This window comes from Schistocerca gregaria, chromosome 7 (genome assembly GCF_023897955.1).
Source record: "Schistocerca gregaria isolate iqSchGreg1 chromosome 7, iqSchGreg1.2, whole genome shotgun sequence".
Classification (NCBI taxonomy): domain Eukaryota; kingdom Metazoa; phylum Arthropoda; class Insecta; order Orthoptera; family Acrididae; genus Schistocerca; species Schistocerca gregaria.
In genome coordinates this window covers 222,483,122-222,503,076 of record NC_064926.1, presented here as the reverse complement: position 1 = coordinate 222,503,076, position 19,955 = coordinate 222,483,122, and the positions used below count along the sequence as shown (strand labels likewise).

Sequence of the window (19,955 nt, the reverse complement as noted above, 5' to 3'; positions counted from 1 at the left end):
GCGACATTGATGTACTGTGGAGACCTCACGCCCCACGTGTTGAGCAATTCGGCGGTACGTCCACCCGGCCTCCCGCATGCCCACTATACGCCCTCGCTCAAAGTCCGTCAACTGCACATACGGTTCACATCCACGCTGTCTCGGCATGCTACCAGTGTTAAAGACTGCGATGGAGCTCCGTATGCCACAGCAAACTGGCTGACACTGACGGCGGCAGTGCACAAATGCTGTGCAGCTAGTGTCATTCGACGGCCAACACCACGGTTCCTGGTGTGTCCGCTGTGCCGTGCGTGTGATCATTGCTTGTACAGCCCTCTCGCAGTGTCCGGAGCAAGTATGGTGGGTCTGACACACCGGTGTCAATGTGTTCTTTTTTCCATTTCCAGGAGTGTATTTGTATTTTTCACTTCCACTGTCTCCTCTCTCTTTTGCTTTCACTGCTTCAATCTTCATCTACCATTCTTTCTCTGTTATTGCCACTCTCTCTCACTGACCATGAATACCTCCTCTCTCTCTTTGGCTCCCTCTGCTATTGTCTTCATCCCTCTCTATTTCTCCTTCCCTGTCCCTGTCACTGTCTCTCTCCCACCATCACTGTCTCTTCTCTCTTTCTCTACCACCAGCACCCACCAGCACCAACTCCTCCTCTTCCATCATCACTGTCTCTTTTGCTACTCTCTTTCAGATAAAAAAAAAGTGCAAACATGTTCACATGCCAAAATTTTTGGCGGGGAAGTCACAATGAGAATTGTGGTAATTGGTTCCCTACTTTACTGTCAGAGACTTTTAAAGATGAACATATTCACTTTTTTTGTGCTCCAACATGAGCTTATTTCCACTGGTTCCTTCTTTTGCCTGTTACAGCATGGTGTCATTAAAGTTTTGACAGTGTATTTATATTCTTCAACACTAAATACCTTTAAACAATTAAACAACAAATTTGTAGGTATAACATAATGTCAATACAAAATCATTTGCTTGACATTTTTTTCTGAATCACAATTAATCAAAAACACTACACTTATGATTTATATCTTAAAAGAGTAAAAACATTATTACAAATATCTTACTGAATTTGCAGTCTCTCCAGTTTTACATAATTTTTCGCTCTCAAGGCATGTTAAGACCCTTTTTAGCCCATTTTTTTCAATGCAAGATCACTTTGGCCATATTTTCATAGGCATGAAGTGCCCATTACACAGAACAGTGTCATAAAGATTTACTGGCGGAAAAATACTGGCTAAAAACATAGTCTAGTGGCCTCAAAACCCTTGAACACTTGCCATGTGTTCTCTATGTCAGTTAAAACTCTGTTACACCTCAGAGTAGATATTATCTGCATATTTTACTTGCTTAAGGATGGTAACTTTGAACCTCTGGATCTCGATGATGGATAACAATATTAAAAAAATGTTTCAGGTTCCCCTAGAACATCATCTTAAGAAAATATCGTAAAAAATTTGATTATCTGCTATGAATAGAAATTATAGAAGTGGCCATCCCCACAATTTGTACTTTTAGTAACTAAAACTCATGGTTTCCAGTGTTTTCACATGAATTGCCCATGAACAAATGGTGCTTTTATAAGCAGCCTACTGTTCACGCTACACAATATTTAATGGAAAAGAGCCAAGCAAATTGCTTAAACTGCTTGGGCTGGCAGAAGTGTGTTACAGTTAAATTTTGATCCTGTACTGTAGAATAGTTACCGTATGTCTGTTCTTCCAAGAGGTATACATATGGTCATAGGTGATGGGCTACTCTAAACATTTGAACTCTTATCTCTGTGATTATCAGATCCTGGAATATGATCCCCTGAATAACTGCATTTTCGCACGTGGCTTTTTGGAACATATTGATATTGTGCAGGTGTCATGCACGACTTGATAAACACGATTTACTTTTGGTCAGAACCAGTCATTTCTAACCAATAGCCACCAACATTACTTAAATTTACATGGAAGTTAATTTGATTTTGCAAGATACTTCATAATTCTTATGTAGGGCTTGTGTAATGCCCTGGGAATGATGTGTCTAGCCAACAGAATGAAAGCAGAAGTCTCAGCTGAAGGGGGACACACTTGCATATTTATAGTGACTGTCTTGAAATGATATCAATGGAAGCATCAAGCAGAATCTGTGATACCAATAGATACATGTACTTTTCAAGATGGCGTTGTATTGTTTTGCCTATGATGAACACGGCTACACTGATGCACAAGGGTAGTAGAATACTTCAGTGTACTGATCTCATATTACTGTTTATGTTTAAAGGATAATAAAAAAGATTATTTGAAGTTGTTTCTTCATTATTTATAAAGTTAAACGAAAAAACATCACTAATCATATATAAAGCCATGGAAGTACAACACTACACAACAAACAACTATACGGTAAATACAAGTACTGATCAGCCAGAAGATTATGATCACCGGCCCACTGTCAACATAAGCCTGACAGGTGATAGCAGTGTCACCTGCAAAGGAGTCAGAACTAGTCAGAGACACCCACAGTGTGTGTAGTATCAGTGAGCGTGCAGTCCGTGTGTAGAATGGGGAAGCATGAGATCTGTTTGCATCTGACCGAGAGGAGATTGTCAAGGCCCAGAGGCTCGACACGAGCATTTTAGAAACTGTTTGACTTATTGGGTATTTGATGAGTGCTGCCCATCAGACTTTAATGCTGGGCAGAATACACCGAACAATGGGCTTCACCAGTCGACAGCCCATGCAAGTGCCAATGTTAACACCATGACGTCGGCGAATACAACTGAAATGAGCATGTGATCATCAGCACTGGATGTTGGCACAGTGGCAGAGCACTGTATGGTCTGATGAATCCCAATATCATTTTCATCATGCCGATGGGAGACCACGAACCTATTGTCTTTCAGGAGAACAGCTCCTTGACTCCTGTACTGACAGTGACAGGGACAAGCTAGCAGTGGTTCCATTATGCTCTGGGAAACATGGGCAGTGGAGCTCGTACAAGGCACCAAGTAATATCGTACACCGGTTGCAGACCACATACACCCCTTCAAGATGATCATGTTTCCCAATGTCAGTGGCATTTTTCAACAACATAATGTGCCATGAGACAAGGACAGAAGGGTGCTGGATTATTTCAAGGAACACAGTGACAAATTCCAATAGCTGTGCTGGCCCCCAATTCGTCAGATTTGAACCAGATTGAACACATCTGGGATGTGAGTAAATGTGGCATTAAGAGCTCATCGCTCCCTTCCCGGAAATTATAGGAATTAGGTGACTCGTGTGTGCAGATGTGGTGCCAACTCGCTCCAGCCAGCTACCAAGGCCTCATTGTTTTCACGCCATGATGCATCACTACTGTTATCTGTGCCAAAGGTGGACATACTAGCTATTAGGTAGGTGATCACAATGCTCTGGCTGATCAGTGCATAGGCACGTGAATTCCGGATTTGGGAATCTACATTATTAGTGAGGACTTAAATTAATGTCATTTAAAGTAAGCAGCAATGAGGATATAAGGAGTAGACTAACACAGAGAAAGAGTGCACTCCTTGTTAAATGAAATCCACTAGTATTAAACATAGGTATTAATATGAGGAAGAAATTCCTGAGAATATGCATCTGGAGCACAGCACTGTATTGAATCATGGACTGTGGGAAAACTCTAGCACTTCACACAGAGATAAATTATGCCAAGTGTTCTTTTGCATACAACTTTAAAACTCTAGTGATGTTTCACAATCAACATTCTATTTCATATTTCTAATGGGCATTGATATGGTTAGGATGTTAAACCATCACCAAGCATGTTATTTAAACATAAACTGTGTACAATTCTCCTAATTATATTGTGTTAGCCTTTGTAGATAAATGACAGAGGACAAATCATGTGTCCTTCTTGCAGTCTGTATTCTCCTCCATGAATGTGGTTGACAGTAGTCAGTTGGGTGTCACAATACATAACTATCATAGTAACTTTGAAATAATGACAAAGAGTGTGTATAATAATGTGAGAGAATGACATCTTAGGAGTGGATTGTAGTTTAAGTATTAGATGCCATCTGTAAGTATTAATTAGAGCTCATGAAGTTGCTGTCACATTCCTACCTTCAGTGTTTTCCCATTCATCGTACATTTCCAAATGTAAGAGGCTGATTCAAACATTTCTTAATCAATGTCAGTTAATTTCATTTGAATGCAGTTATTGAATGTAGTTTTTTGCAGTGAGATTGAAATAAAACAAATGCTTCACAATATTATGTTGCTCGTTCAAATTCAAAACTACACTTATTTTTTAAAACCTTGCTATGACAGTTCCTATTTTCATAGACATGCCTTTCATTAAACTATTTTATATGATGATACAACATCTCTACATATTAATATCAACCAATGGTACTGCAGCTGTTGCAAACTAAAGCAAATTCTTTACATGATACAAGAAATATACAGAACTAGAATGCATTAAAGCATGAAAATGATAGAACAAATGACCTACAAAATTTATGATCTGTGCAAAGGGTATATTCTGATTCCATAGCTAAGTTTTAGGGCAGACATGAGGGGAATTTTGTGTACATGTTATTGTCACGTGTTAACCTCTCATACACTTATTAGTGGAAGCATTCCTGCCAGCAGTTGATGATTAATCACATCTTTCAGCAATATCACTAAGTAGAACTAAGAGAAAGGTTGCAAACACTTTGCTTGTAAAATATTAACAATGCCATTGTTGTTCTGTGATCAAACCAAAAACCAGCAGAAAATATATACAAACAAGAACTCACTTTGCCTCAACTAAATGAGCACAAATTGCATTAAGTTGTCAATAATTAATTGTGAGTGATTAGTTTGTGTCTATGTGTGTTGCGGCTGTTGTTGTGTTTGTTTGTTTGTTTGTTTGTGTGTGTGTGTGTGTGTGTGTGTGTGTGTGTGTGTGTGTGTGTGTACTGAAGCTTTTAGGGATGAATGATAAACTTAACGAGTTTTGTTTGTAATGTGTAAGAGCTTGGGGCTATTTTTACCCCGTTTTGCTTGTTCTAGCCAAACTGAACTGTTTTTGCAGGAAGCTGATTATCATGGTCTCCATAGCATGTTGGGTGGGATTGTGTTACAGTTGTTTAAAAAACTGTCCTAGTTGGGATACATAGTGTGCAAACTAAACTGAGAGATCAAGAATTTTTTCCTGTCGCTTGACATCATTAACTACCAATACATATACAAAAAGAAAATCTGGCAGCATGAGAAAGGATACAATGTTAGGATGTGAGGATCATTAGCACAGCACACATTAAAGTTTTATGAACATGCTAAATGGGTGACAAAACAGCACTTTGTGACAGTGACATCAGAAAAATGCACCATTAAAAACCTGAAAGCTCAAAATGTATTTGTGGAAAGGGTTTCTGAAGTAGGAAGTTTTGTGTTCATTTTATGTTAAGACTTTTATGTTAGTAGAGGACAACTGAAATTTGATGGTGAACAAAAAGCCGCAAATAATGAAGATAAGTTATAGTCCATCAGGAATCAGGAATGAGGAGAAGCATGTCAGGAAAGAGAAAGGATGGAGGATGACACAATGAGGTTTCCAATGCACATTTTCCCAGGAAACATAAATAAAATGTAGTTCAGTGGCTACCATAGGTAAGTAGCATTGATATGATAAATACAAATCAAGTAGTTGACAATCTGAAAAAAAATAAGAAGGAGCAGGAGGGGAAAAATGAGGAAGGAACATCAGGGAAAAGAAAAGATGCAATAGAAGGAAGAACAGACACAATTTTAATAAAAATAAAGAAGAAAACAAGTGGGAGAGAACAGAAGACCAAGAACTTTTAGAGTGAGTGAAGGTAAAACTGATTATTAGTTTACACACTACAGTGGTTAACCTGATATAGTCCTACTGTAAGTTGTATACCCTTACCTTCCTTGAATCTTTGAACTAACTTACCCAGGGTAAAAATCGTAGAGGGAGACCAAGAGATGAATACACCAAGCAGATTCAGAAGAATGTAGATTGCAGTAGATACTTGGAGATTAAGAAGCTTGCACAGGATAGAGGGGGGCATACAGTTTAATGTAGACTCAGAATCATAGTGTATAACTACACACTTTTGACATTATCAAACATTGGCAGATGCAAAAGAAGTTATAAATGATGAACAAGAATGTTACGACTGACCAGCGGTCAAATCCAAAACCTTTGGACCTGTAGTCTGGTATTTAACCACTGAGCCACTGACACAAACGCAATCTGAGTAGTAACAGAAAGAAAAGTAAAGAAATAAAGAGAGAAAACAGAATCTCTCTCCTGTGCCAACCTCTTCATCTCAGAGTAGCATTTGCAACCTACGTCCTCAATTTATTGCTGGATGTATTCCGATCTCTGTCTTCCACTACAGGTTTTACCCTCTGCAGCTCCCTCTAGTAGAAAAGGATAATTGAGTGCACATTAGAGACCGAAAATGTCATGGTAAAATACTGGAAATTAAAAAAGAGTAAATTTTCCATTCTGGGCTCGAGATAGTTTATGAAAAGTGTGAGGAAAGACAAGGAAAATTGGAGCCAGGTGTAGATGACACTGAGAAAAAATTAAAATAAATAAAGGTGAGCAGAGAAAAGTTAAGCGGATCTGAGATAGCACAAACAGAAAATGATTGAATCCTTAGTCAGTACTACGGTGGAATCAGTTTTAATCAACCCACTGCACGTATTGAGTGAAATGAGTCACACCAGATCATCGGAAAGGTGGATCTAATTGTATTAATTAGGGCTTTCAAAGGTGGTTTGATGAAACCAAGCCATATACAGGACCTGAACTGAAAAAATAAACATCCCATTGTGTTCATTACAACTTTCAGAGACACACTGACAAAGAACTTGAAAGACCGTGAAAAATTGAGTTCACATTGAGCTATTCAAACAATGAGAAAATAACCTGGACCATTTAGGCACACAACTAAGCGAATAATGCCCAGTGCTTTGAGCAAGCATTTCTGAGGCAGTACTGGGAACAGCAAAAATATCTTATAATTTAAATCTAACAATGGAAACTACAGGTTGGAATATCAGCAATACAAGGAAAAGGATGGATCACTACTCACCAAAAGATGATACTTGTGTTGCAGTCAGGCACACTGTTACACATTTAGCTTTCAGCCAAAGCTTTCTTCAAAACGGAAACACACACAATGTAGGAAAAGATACATTACTACTTACCGTAAAGAAAACACGTCAAGTTGCAGACAAGCACAATTAAACACGTCTTTTAGTCATGGCTGTCTATAACTTGACATGTCTTCTTTATGGTAAGTAGCAATCTATCTTTTCCTACATTGTTGATATTTCTACCTGGAGTTTCCATCATTTGAAACATACACACACATTGATTCACACAAGCACACACATCTCAGGCACACATGACCACCATCTCTTGCAGGTTGGAGCAGAATTCAACTTCCATGTGAACGACAGCAGCAATCTGGAGGGATTAGGAAAGGAAGGTAAAACAGGGTGTGGGTTGGGCGAGGGAAGAGCACTGTCTGGCGGAGTAAGCTGGGACTATATGGAGGCATGATAAGACTGCCACCAGGCACAGTTTCAAGAGGCTGTGTGGCATGGAGGAGGGTAGGGTGGTGAGATGAAAAGCAGGGAAAGGGAAAGATGGGTAGGTGCATTGACAGAAGGCGGCACACAATGAGGGTGAGAGGAAGGAAATAGGGAGGAGGTGATAGGACAGAGAGGTGGAAGCTGTTGGGAGGAGGGTGTGGGGACAGTAGGTTACTGTAAGTTTGGGCTGGGATAAGTTCAGGAGCAGAGAATGTGTTGTAAGGATAACTTGCCCTGCACATCTCAGAAAAGTTAGAGGTGGAGGGGTGGATCCACATAGCCTGGGTTGTGAAGCAGCCATTGAAACTTGTGCATATTTTTAAATATCTGTGAGTGTTCTGTGTGTTGTTTCATATTTTTACACATATTTTCAATTTTCAGCTCCCCTCACAACTGTCTAACACCTACATTTGCCAATTTCCGCCTCATTCCCATCTGCCATACACCATCCCTGCCACAATGGACTACTGCTCCATCTTTCTGCACCCATTCAAAAAAGTATTCCTTTCCCTGGATAAAACCCAGTCCTACATCCTGTTCCTTAAATGCTGCTTAAACCATGGAATCCCCTCCACTCCCAAACGGCCTAACCGTAAAAATTCCTTTCTCTGGATACCACTCTTCCTTTCACAATGGTTCACAATGATTTTCAGATTCTGCCAATCCCTGGCCATCACAAGCACAGGCATTCAAGAACTACCTCTGCGCTCTCCACTGTCACTCTGCAATCCCAATCACATCTCTAAAATTTAATCCCTTGTTCTCCAGCACCTAGAGGAGCATTTCAGACAAACCTTCATAAGTTATCCAACCTGCTGATGTCTTACTGGCACCACAGGGCACCACTTTCTAACCCCAGTGTTCCTCCTCATCAATACCTCAAAATACACACACCCTGCCTTGCTGACCCCAAAACTCCCAACAAACACTCCACTACACCCAGAGGCAAAACATTTGTAGGACACTGTTGTTAAAACTTCCCACGATAACCATGTGCCCCATAGAAGTTTCAGCCACCTCCAAAGGCCTCAACTTTAGCCCTACACCTAAATTTCACCCCACTGGACTTGTCAAAGACCTATGCTCCTTCTCCAGATCCCTAGATGGAAACATTTCTTTGCCATCAATCCCTCCAATCAAAGCCAACCTAATTTCAACACTGAACCCTCCCTCTCCCTGTTTATATCACCATTCAACTGTGATCCCCCTCCCCTCCCATCCAACTACCAGTTGGTCACCTTCCAGTAATTCCTTACCTCCAATGTGGCCTCATCATCCTTCCCCAGGCCCCTTGCTACGAACACCTACCTTTCTGTAGAAGAAAAGACATCAATACAGAATCTCAAAACTAATTCTGACCTAATCATCCTACCTACAGACAAAGGCTCCACCAGTGTTGTTTTGAATCACAGTGATAACTGGCGGAAGGCCTCTACCAATTATCTGACTCCACCACCTACAAACTCAGCCAGAGTGATCCCATCCCACAATCCCAAATATAGCCTCTGAACTCTGCTTAAGGCATTAGGGCATTCCAATAAACTTGCCAATGAATCCATTTGCTTCCTCACCCCCATGACACCCCACACTAGCACCTCCTGAATGCTCCCAAAAATCCACAAGCCCAAAATTCCTGGATGCCTCATTCTATCTGGTTATTGTGCCCCCATTGAAAGGATATCAACTCTCACTGAGCAACACCTCCAACCAACTGCCCATAATCTAGCTTCCCACATCGAAAATACCAACCACTTCCTTCACCGACTCTCCATCATCCCCACCACTTTACATCCTAGATACCTACTTGTCATTGTTGATGCCACTTCCCTATACACCAATACCCATGGTCTTGCCACTATTGAACACTACCTCTCCAAATGTCAGATTCCAAACCCAATATCTCATTCCTCTCATACACCTCACTAATTTTATTCAGGTCACAACTACTTCTCCTTTAAAGGGTAGGTGCACAAACAAATCCATGGCACTGCCATGGGAACCCATATACCCCCCCCCCCCCGCCCCACCCTGCCAACATGGTCCACAGGCAGATCTCCCATACCATTTCCCCTCACATCCACAATCCTCCCATGATCCTCAAGAACCAGCTGCAAAAGAGTTCCTCCTTTGTCACCCAGTACCACCTCACACTGGAACAACTGAACCGTATTTCTTGTCAGAGCTTTGATTACCAATCAACATCCCCTGAAAGGGAGACATTCTACCCAAGATCCTTCCCACCCCTCCTAAAGTGGTGTTCCATCGCCCACCCAATCTCGTCAACATGTAAGGTCATCCCTATGCCACTCCCAATGCCTTACCTCAGGGAAGAGCCATGTGCAAGACCTACCCAATCTACCCACACAGTACTTCATATTGCAGTCCTGTCACAGGCTTATACTACCCTATTGGAGGCCGGGCTACCTGTGAGAACAGCCATCCCATATACCAGCTCTGCTGCAATCATTACACAGCTTTTTATATTGGTATGACTACTAACCAGCTGTCCACGAGGATGAACAGCAACTATCAGACTAAGGGCTAGAGAGAACACACCATGCTTGATTTTAATGGCTGCTTCACAACTCAGGCTATCTGGATCCTCCCCTCCACCTCTAACTTTTATGAACTGTGCAGAATTGGAGTTATCCTTACAACACATTCTCTGCTTCTGAAATTATACCGGCCTCTACTTACGGAAACCTACCACCCCACACCCTCCACCCAACAGTTTCCACACCCTCTGTCCTATCACCTCCCCCATATTCACGTTTCCTCATTCTCATCATGTGCTGTCTCTTCGGATGCACCTGCCATTCTTCCCTCTAACCTGTTCCTCTCCTTTTCCACTTCCTCCTCCTTCCCCACCTCTCTACCGCACAGCTTCTCAATGCACTTTTGTCATGCCTCTATCTAGACCCTGCATCCTCCACCAGGCAGCACTCTTCTCTCCCCCAGTCCATAACCTACTATCCATTTCCCTTCCCTCTCCCCTCCAGACTGCTGCTTTCTTTCACATTGCATTCTGGTTCAAGCTGCTGATCATGATGGTCTTGTGTAACTGAGGTGTGCTTGCTTGGATGGATGAATATGTGTCTATTTCTTTTTCTGAAGATGGGTTTGGTCAAAAGCCAAATGTGTAACAGTTAACAATCTTTTTGTTGTCCCTGTCCGCAACTTGATGTGTCATCTTTATAGTGAGTAAAATCTATTCTTTCCTCATTTTGTTGATGTTACAACATAAATCTCATCAATGACTGGGGCAAATTATCACAGGACTTATTTAGCATTCAATGAATAGAATGATCCATGAATGGATATTGAGCTCTTCCTGGTAGAAAATATATTCTTATCAGCATTTGTAGGATGATTACCACAAGTAGTGTACAGGTGCATGTAGGCTGTGCAATTAACAAACTAGAAACGTCTCAAAACGTTTTGAATCAGACTGAATGAATAAAAAATTGCAAGGTCCAAAGCAAAAAGAAGTGTGTGTTAGCTTCAGAAGAGAGAACTATGTGGAGTCTCCAGTATGAAGAAATAGAAAACAATAGAACAGGTGGCCTAGGTTTCAAGGTGGGTGCAGTTGGAGTACCCTTTCCATGGAGGCACGTAACAATCTTACATGTTCCAATAAGAAGGTGCCATGGGAGTTGGAAGCACATGACACTGGAATGGAGATTATAGTGAAGATGTTGCTATGGAGGATACATGACACAGAGGAAACCAGAAAACCATATAGAGTTCCAGGCAGAGCATGCCCTGAAATTGAAGCAACAGGGACGTATCAAGTATGGCTAATCAAGAGAGAAGAGCTAAACTGATAACAACACGAACTAGTGATAGAATCACAAATAATGGGAATATATAGTATCAGAGTTTGAAATAAATATAAGTGTGTTGAATAGAAGATAGTTGCTCTATCCTGGCAGTTAATTCTGTGCAGTTTCTACAAAGTTACAAAACAAGGTTCTCAAAGGAATGATCAGGTATGAAGCTTTCCAGTGAGCAGACTGGAGACAGCAAAAGTTATGGGAACACGAAAGCTGAAGCAATGACAAGTTTTACTGCACATGAAAATAATAGAAGATGAATAATGAAACAGTATCCTTTATGGTACTGGGTTTAACGATCAGTTGCATGTTGAGAATGATTTCATTAGAAAAAAATAGGACAGAAATATATCTTGGGAGAAGAAGGATTCTTATCAATAGAGATTACTGGCTGTTGGAGGTGAAATGGCACATTTTAATTTATGAGCTTAGGATGTATTAAAAAAGCACAGGTCATATTATTATCATTCACATAACAGGTAAAATAATGAAAATAATTCAGGGGTGTGGCAATTATGCTATTTTTTTAGATTCATCCATTTACTGTACGTGGTTTGCATGGTTATTAGTATAGTGTGTGACTCAAATTACTCATCACAGTTTTACTATTTCTGCTGACAAGAACATAATTTATAGATTTGAATATCTTTTGATGCAATATTATACTGTTATTTTCAGTTCATGAAATCAACGAATGGAAATGAAATAACCTTCTGTGCGGAAGTGGCCATGAGTGCGGGATGAGGTGGATGGTTGGAAGGGTCAGGGGGGAGGTGGGAGGATGTAGAATATGGTGTACTCTTACAGGACAGATGAAAGTGATATACAGCTCAGGGGGAGAATGGAAGTGATTGAGAAACATACATGTATTTATATATGTATAAATGAGAATGGAATTGTGTTTATTCACTCTTGTGAGTCACTTGTTATCAGACGTCATTATTGAGTACAGAAAGTGTTCTATTATTTTCACTGTCATCAGCATGTTAGTGAACTGGAAAACTTGTTGCCTCTGTAGTTCTATTACCTTTAGTATGTTATGTTTTGTACCTAAGGATGGCAGATTGTGAAATTGATGTCTTGTAAGTTGCATTCACATCATGATGATAAGCTGCCACTGCTTATGTATGATGTACACTTAGATATAGTAGTGACATGTGTTCACCTTTATGACAGTGAACAAAAGTTACCAGATATCACTTAGATCTCACAATCTACTATAAACCATCCTCACGTACAATAACTAACGCACTAGAGCCAGTATAAATATATATGCAACGTGTTCTTCAATCTACTAACTTGCTTAATGAACAAACAGTGTATGAATAGACAGTGACTATAAATAATTTATGGACAAAGGAGACCACTCAATGAACAGCAGAAGCAAAGAGTCATCAACAGGCTCATACAGATAGAAAACCTGCTAACTTTCGGAATAGCTGGAGTACAAATATATAGACACACACACACACACACACACACACACACACACACACACACACACACACACCTTTGCTCCTACATTGTGCTGGTGAGACACAAAATGTCAGGATTGCATTTCGGCAGGTGGACCTGGGTGGGTGCTGTGGATACAGGTAAAACGAATCAAGAGGCAGGAAGAGGGATGGGAATAAGTAGCAAGTGGCTTTGAGGAGACCGCAGGTTTGCTGGCAAGGAATGTGGGCGGGAAAGGTGACAGGTGCACGGGCTAGGTCCCTGATAAACAGGTACTGGAGCCAGTGAGATGTGCCACATAATGAAGATCACAACAAGGAGGCACAGACTGGGAAAGAGTGACAGTACAGAGGACTGGGAAATGTTTGATAGAGGGTGTGGGAACAATGAATTAGCAGGGATCGAGGTCAGGAGGGTGACTGTAATAAACTACTCCTCACACTCAGTAACAACTGTCAAAACAACAGACCCACAAGAATGAATAAACACACCCTCTCCTCTCTATGAGTTCCATTCTCCCCCGTCAGCTACATCTAACCTACCCTGTCACATTACACTCTGTCCTATACCCTGGCCCTACTTCCTCCCACCCTTAGCTGCACACCACCCCTACTCTAACTTCTTCACAGTAGGTTATTTCATTCCACTTAATTCGTGTTTACTCTAACTTCTCCATGGCAGATTATTTCATTCCACTTCATTCATGTTGTGAACTACAAATATCGACATAATAGTTCTTTATAAGTAATGCAAACACATTAATTATATACCTCTCAACAGAAATAGTAAAACTGAGATGAGCCATTTGAATCATGAAGTATACTAATGAGCATGCCAAATCATGTACAGTAAATACAAGAACATAAGTATAATCTTTTTGACGGCATTACCCTAGATTATTTTATTTTATTAGTTATTTCAATGATCCTTACTTCCTTAATGCATCCTAAACTCACAAATTAAAGTTTGTGTCATTTGAGCTATGTTGTGCAGCCATGAAGATGTTACTTTGAAGTGTAACAGCATATATGGAAGGTTTTCACCAAAGCAGACGAACATTTTATGTTCAAATAAACTTAATTATTAGCAATGTTTTATTTATTTTGTTTTATCTCATCCAAGATGTATTTTGCATAACACTAAAACTTACATTGTTCACTTCATGCTGGATGACAAAGTAAAGTATGCATAACACTAAAAAAAACATCAGCACAGTTCTTGAGAATAGACATCTTGCTTTGGCGATGGTCAACAACATGAACAAATTTTTAAAAAAAAATGCATAACATTGTGCTGTATGTAATAATGTTATTTATTTTGCTACCAGTTTTGGTTCTGAAACATCATTAATGGCAGCTGTACAACATCGGCTGCCACTGATGATTGTTCAGAACCGAAACCACTAGTAAAGTAAAATAATTTTATTACCGAGAGCAAGTGTTATGCATTTTTTAAAACTTGAGAATGGAGTTGTAGCATATGTAATGCTCGCAAATCATTAACATAAACCCTGAGAATGGAGTTGTAGCTCTGAAACACCATGGGCTAAAACAAGAAAATAAAATATGCTAATTGAAGGGTGCATATTAATAAAAATAAATTATTCCTCACCTATATACAAGCCATAGTACAAGTGTACAGGTGAACTGACGAGATACAGTGTATCAAGATTTTTAAATGTGATTTCTATGATGGCTGTGGCCAAACATGTCCAAGTCCATATTTTTCAAAATAAAAATGTAAATAATGATCACGGTGGACAATTACATTGACTAGTGATAACTATCATCGACTCCTACAACGTTTTTATGTACCTTATAGAAAGAACCTAACCTGTACGTTACAGACATGGACAGCTGTTGACAAAACATCTTATTAATGTAGATGACATAAAAAATAAAGAATAAAAATGTAGTCTCCTGATGATGTTTTAGCATATGTGAGAGGTTGATGCAATATTGACATGAAGACATGTATAGATGGAAAGGGCACACTCCCTTCACTTCACATTGTTATGTTAATTATGACAAATTATGAAGGATTTTTCATACTAATTATCAAGATTTTGGGTATTTTGAAATATCCTTTTGAGGGAATGTGAAGATGTGTTTTAGGCATATTTTAACTTAATTTTGATTGTTCTGGTAGGGTTGTATTGTATAGATAGAGAGATCTTAAAAGGAGCCAACTGCATTACTGTGTGAAAGTTTTGTTTATGTGCAGCATAACCCACATCAGATTGTGAAGTAATAGTTTACTCATGACCTCTTTGTTAACACAAACTGTAAAGGAGGTTTGTCAGTTATTTGAGATGAAAATGTCAAAAGTAAAACAACATATAGTGAACTTGTAAACCTCATCTTATTCTGTATTACACTGGCCCAGCCTTCTCACAAAAGTTAGCATTGATTACTGCTTACTGGCAAGTTTACACAAATGAAATCATTGACTCAAGACTGGGTTTTGAAGACTACAAAACAAACTAAAAGTTCTGTTGACAACTAGTGAACAAGACAGCAAATGGAAACTACACTCCTGGAAATTGAAATAAGAACACCGTGAATTCATTGTCCCAGGAAGGGGAAACTTTATTGACACATTCCTGGGGTCAGATACATCACATGATCACACTGACAGAACCACAGGCACATAGACACAGGCAACAGAGCATGCACAATGTCGGCACTAGTACAGTGTATATCCACCTTTCGCAGCAATGCAGGCTGCTATTCTCCCATGGAGATGATCGTAGAGATGATGGATGTAGTCCTGTAGAAGGGCTTGCCATGCCATTTCCACCTGGCGCCTCAGTTGGACCAGCGTTCGTGCTGGACGTGCAGACCGCGTGAGACGACACTTCATCCAGTCCCAAACATGCTCAATGGGGGCAGATCCGGAGATCTTGCTGGCCAGGGTAGCTGACTTACACCTTCTAGAGCACGTTGGGTGGCATGGGATACATGCGGACGTGCATTGTCCTGTTGGAACAGCAAGTTCCCTTGCCGGTCTAGGAATGGTAGAACGATGGGTTCGATGACAGTTTGGATGTACCGTGCACTATTCAGTGTCCCCTCGACGATCACCAGAGGTGTAGGAGATCGCTCCCCACACCATGATGCCAGGTGTTGGCCCTGTGTGCCTCAGTTGTATGCAGTCCTGATTGTGGCGCTCACCTGCACGGTGCCAAACACGCATACGACCATCATTGGCACCAAGGCACAAGCGACTCTCATCGCTGAAGACGACATGTCTCCATTCGTCCCTCCATTCACGCCTGTAGCGACACCACTGGAGGCGGGCTGCACGATGTTGGGGCGTGAGCGGAAGACGGCCTAACGGTGTGCGGGACCGTAGCTCAGCTTCATGGAGACGGTTGCGAATGGTCCTCTCCGATACCCCAGGAGCAACAGTGTCCCTAATTTGCTGGGAAGTGGCGGTGCGGTCCCCTACGGCACTGCGTAGGATCCTACGATCTTTGCGTGCATCCGTGCGTCGCTGCGGTCCAGTCCCAGGTCGACAGGCACGTGCACTTTCCGCCGACCACAGGCGACAACATCGATGTACTGTGGAGACCTCCCGCCCCACGTGTTGAGCAATTCGGCGGTACGTCCACCCGGCCTCCGCATGCCCACTATACGCCCTCGCTCAAAGTCCGTCAACTGCACATACGGTTCACGTCCACACTTTCGCGGCACGCTACCAGTGTTAAAGACTGCGATGGAGCTCCGTATGCTACGGCAAACTGGCTGACACTGACGGTGGCGGTGCACAAATGCTGCGCAGCTAGCGCCATTCGACGGACAACACCGCGGTTCCTGGTGTGTTCGCTGTGCCGTGCGTGTGATCATTGCTTGTACAGCCCTCTCGCAGTGTCCGGAGCAAGTATGGTGGGTCTGACACACCGGTGTCAATGTGTTCTTTTTTCCATTTCCAGGAGTGTAATTAATACATAACTGCAAGGATGAGAGCACACAACTCCTTGGTATGATAGCGAATCTGACATTAACTTTTATATCTGTTGCAGGATGATAAGCAGCAAGAGTAAAGCACTCACATATGGCTCAAAATGGTGTAGATTTTTTGTTTTTCAGACAACATTGTATGCTATCAGTTATCTGCTCTCTCACAACATATTTAATATGCCCAGAATAAATTGTAATCAAACTGGCATGAGAAAGATATATAGTTCCATCATGGAAAACTTGTGTAAGTTGTAAGCCGAAGAATTAATTTCATTTAAGGGTGTCCAATGCATTTTTTACATGTTTGAGAAATAAAACAAAACTAAGAACTGAAATCCCTGCCTGGAAGCAAGTCCATAGACAGAGTGATAATCTTTCAACCTATGTATTCCACAAATGATATGTAGAGAAAGAAACTGTATAATCTTATGCAATCATAGAAAGTGTTTCCTTTTTAATATTATTTATTTGAACAAAATAACCAAGTAATATTTGTTTCTGGAATAAACAGTGCTTGAGGTAAAAAATGTGTGAAGGGAGGAATGAGATTCAATTCCAAAATACTTTTATACAGACTACTACAAAACATTCACAATTTATAAGTTTCCTAAACTGAACAGAACTGTTTTATCAATTGTAAGAATATACACAATTTTAAATATTGCATCCCAAAAAAAGTCTGAAAAAATTCTAATCTGAACTTCAACATACAAGAAATTTAGTTTCACGAAGGAAGCTTACAAGCTTGCTACTCTCTTCAAATTCAATGGCAACAAAAAGCACAAATATATAATAGTTATGTTTCCAACTGGCTATGAATTTGTGTTTGATGCTACTGAATGGGATCTAATCTATAAAATTACTATATCTAATTCTAATTCTAAATCTATCAATAATTCACATCAATGGTGCAAAATGGAAACTGCCATTTGAAAAATTATTCTATCTATAACTTAATCAACTTTGACATTGTACAAATTATTTATATATGATTGCTTGTGTAATTATTCAACATATCAATTTATAAATGGCAGTTTGCAGTCATTGATGTAAATAATTATTATCTAGCAATAAACCCAATCTCTCAGTCACTACTCACGCTAAAGCTATTACTACGAAGTCCAGCCAGTTCCATGCATCTCTAAGGTACGTAAATGGCTGAAGTATGAACCCTCTTGCCATCACCTTTACGGCTGATTCAAATGTGTAGATGCCAGTAAAAATTACTCTGAAAGAGAAGTGTTTGCAGTTAGGTCTACACTAACTACAATACAGTCACTCAACAACAAACACAAGTACAAGAAGACCTCTGACAGAGAGAGACAGGCAAGCAAGTTTTGAATCTGCTTTTGAGATTCCTCCTGACATTATAAAGCACAAACATGCTAATCAAACTAAAACTCTGCATGAGAAAGAACCATTTCCTCTATGGTAACAAAATTAGTTCTGAAATGACTCCATTCAAAAGTATTTTTAATTGGCTGATTTAATGAGATTATATAATTACAACTGCCTCTGATTAAACGAGATGGTAAGAGAAATTTGTTTAATAAAATCAAATCATATATGTTCTGTTAACCATTTATTTAATGTACATTGTTGCTTCTGTAGGTCCCCACCCTCGATTCTAATGAGAACTACAGCCAGGTTCAACTACAACATGTAAATAAATGCTGGACTAACATATTGTCTAGCTTGTTATTACAGAAGATATGTGTTTCTGTTTCAGTTACTGCTGTTCATAATAACAAATTGAATTTCTGTGAAATAGACAGTAGTGAAATAGAGAAGGCATTACTCTTTTTTTTTTTTAATGTCCTGAAATATATAACCAACCATAGCATTTATTACTTAGGTTTCCTCATTCTATAGGAGTACATATGGTTTTACATCAAGGCCATATTATTGTGACATTTACCACTTTTCATGCATCAGACATCTGCCAAAGACTGGCACTAAATCAAAATCAATTAGGAAATACAATCCCCAAATTCATTTAACATGAATAACTTCTAAAAAGTGCCTCTGCCAATAAGATAAATTTGAATTTGATATGGACACATACAGAAGACAACAAATAATGCATACTGTTTGATTAATAATAACTATGTACTTGTACAAATAATTTAGAAGGAAGAAAACAAATTCTGTTGTCGAGTTCTATTATTTTCTGGCTCAGGAACTCCAATTCATAACTGCAAAGAAATTTACATGTAATGTAAAGTAAGTAGGCTGATTGTCCCCACAAAATAATCTAAATAACATTTTAAAATGATGTAAATAAAATAGAAAGAAACTTCCACATGGGAAAAATATATTAAAAACAAAGATTCCAAGACTTACCAAGCGGGAAAGCGCCGGCAGACAGGCACATGAACAAAACACACAAACACACACACAGAATTACGAGCTTTCGCAACTGGCAGTTGCTTCGTCAGGAAAGAGGGAAGGAGAGGGAAAAATGAAAGGATGTGGGTTTTAAGGGAGAGGGTAAGGAGTCATTCCAATCCCGGGAGCGGAAAGACTTCCCTTAGGGGAAAAAAAGGACAGGTGTACACTCGCACACACACACACACACACACACACACACACACACACACACACACACATATCCATCCGCACATACACAGACACAAGCAGACATATTTAAAGGCCTTTAAATATGTCTGCTTGTGTCTGTGTATGTGCGGATGGATATGTGTGTGTGTGTGTGTGTGTGTGTGTGTGTGTGTGTGTGTGTGTGTGTGTGTGTGTGTGTGTGTGCGAGTGTACACCTGTCCTTTTTTTCCCCTAAGGGAAGTCTTTCCGCTCCCGGGATTGGAATGACTCCTTACCCTCTCCCTTAAAACCCACATCCTTTCATTTTTCCCTCTCCTTCCCTCTTTCCTGACGAAGCAACTGCCAGTTGCGAAAGCTCGTAATTCTGTGTGTGTGTTTGTGTGTTTTGTTCATGTGCCTGTCTGCCGGCGCTTTCCCGCTTGGTAAGTCTTGGAATCTTTGTTTTTAACATTTTAAAATATGTTACTACTTTTAAGATGAAGTTATTAGTAATGAGATATATCAGTTAATATTTTCCTTTATTAAAATGAACACTTAAAACTATTTTT

The 19,955-nt window shown here is 40.1% G+C and overlaps 1 protein-coding gene across 1 annotated transcript in view; it reads right to left on the bottom strand.

Moving 5' to 3' along the window:
- LOC126281447 (sodium channel protein para) overlaps positions 1–19,955 on the bottom strand; it is a 1,486,858-nt gene that overhangs the window by 714,152 nt on the left and 752,751 nt on the right. Inside the window, exon 9 of the mRNA XM_049980418.1 lies at positions 17,948–18,076. Within this exon, the coding sequence (XP_049836375.1) occupies positions 17,948–18,076 (129 nt within the window). The remainder of the gene's footprint in view (positions 1–17,947; positions 18,077–19,955) is intronic.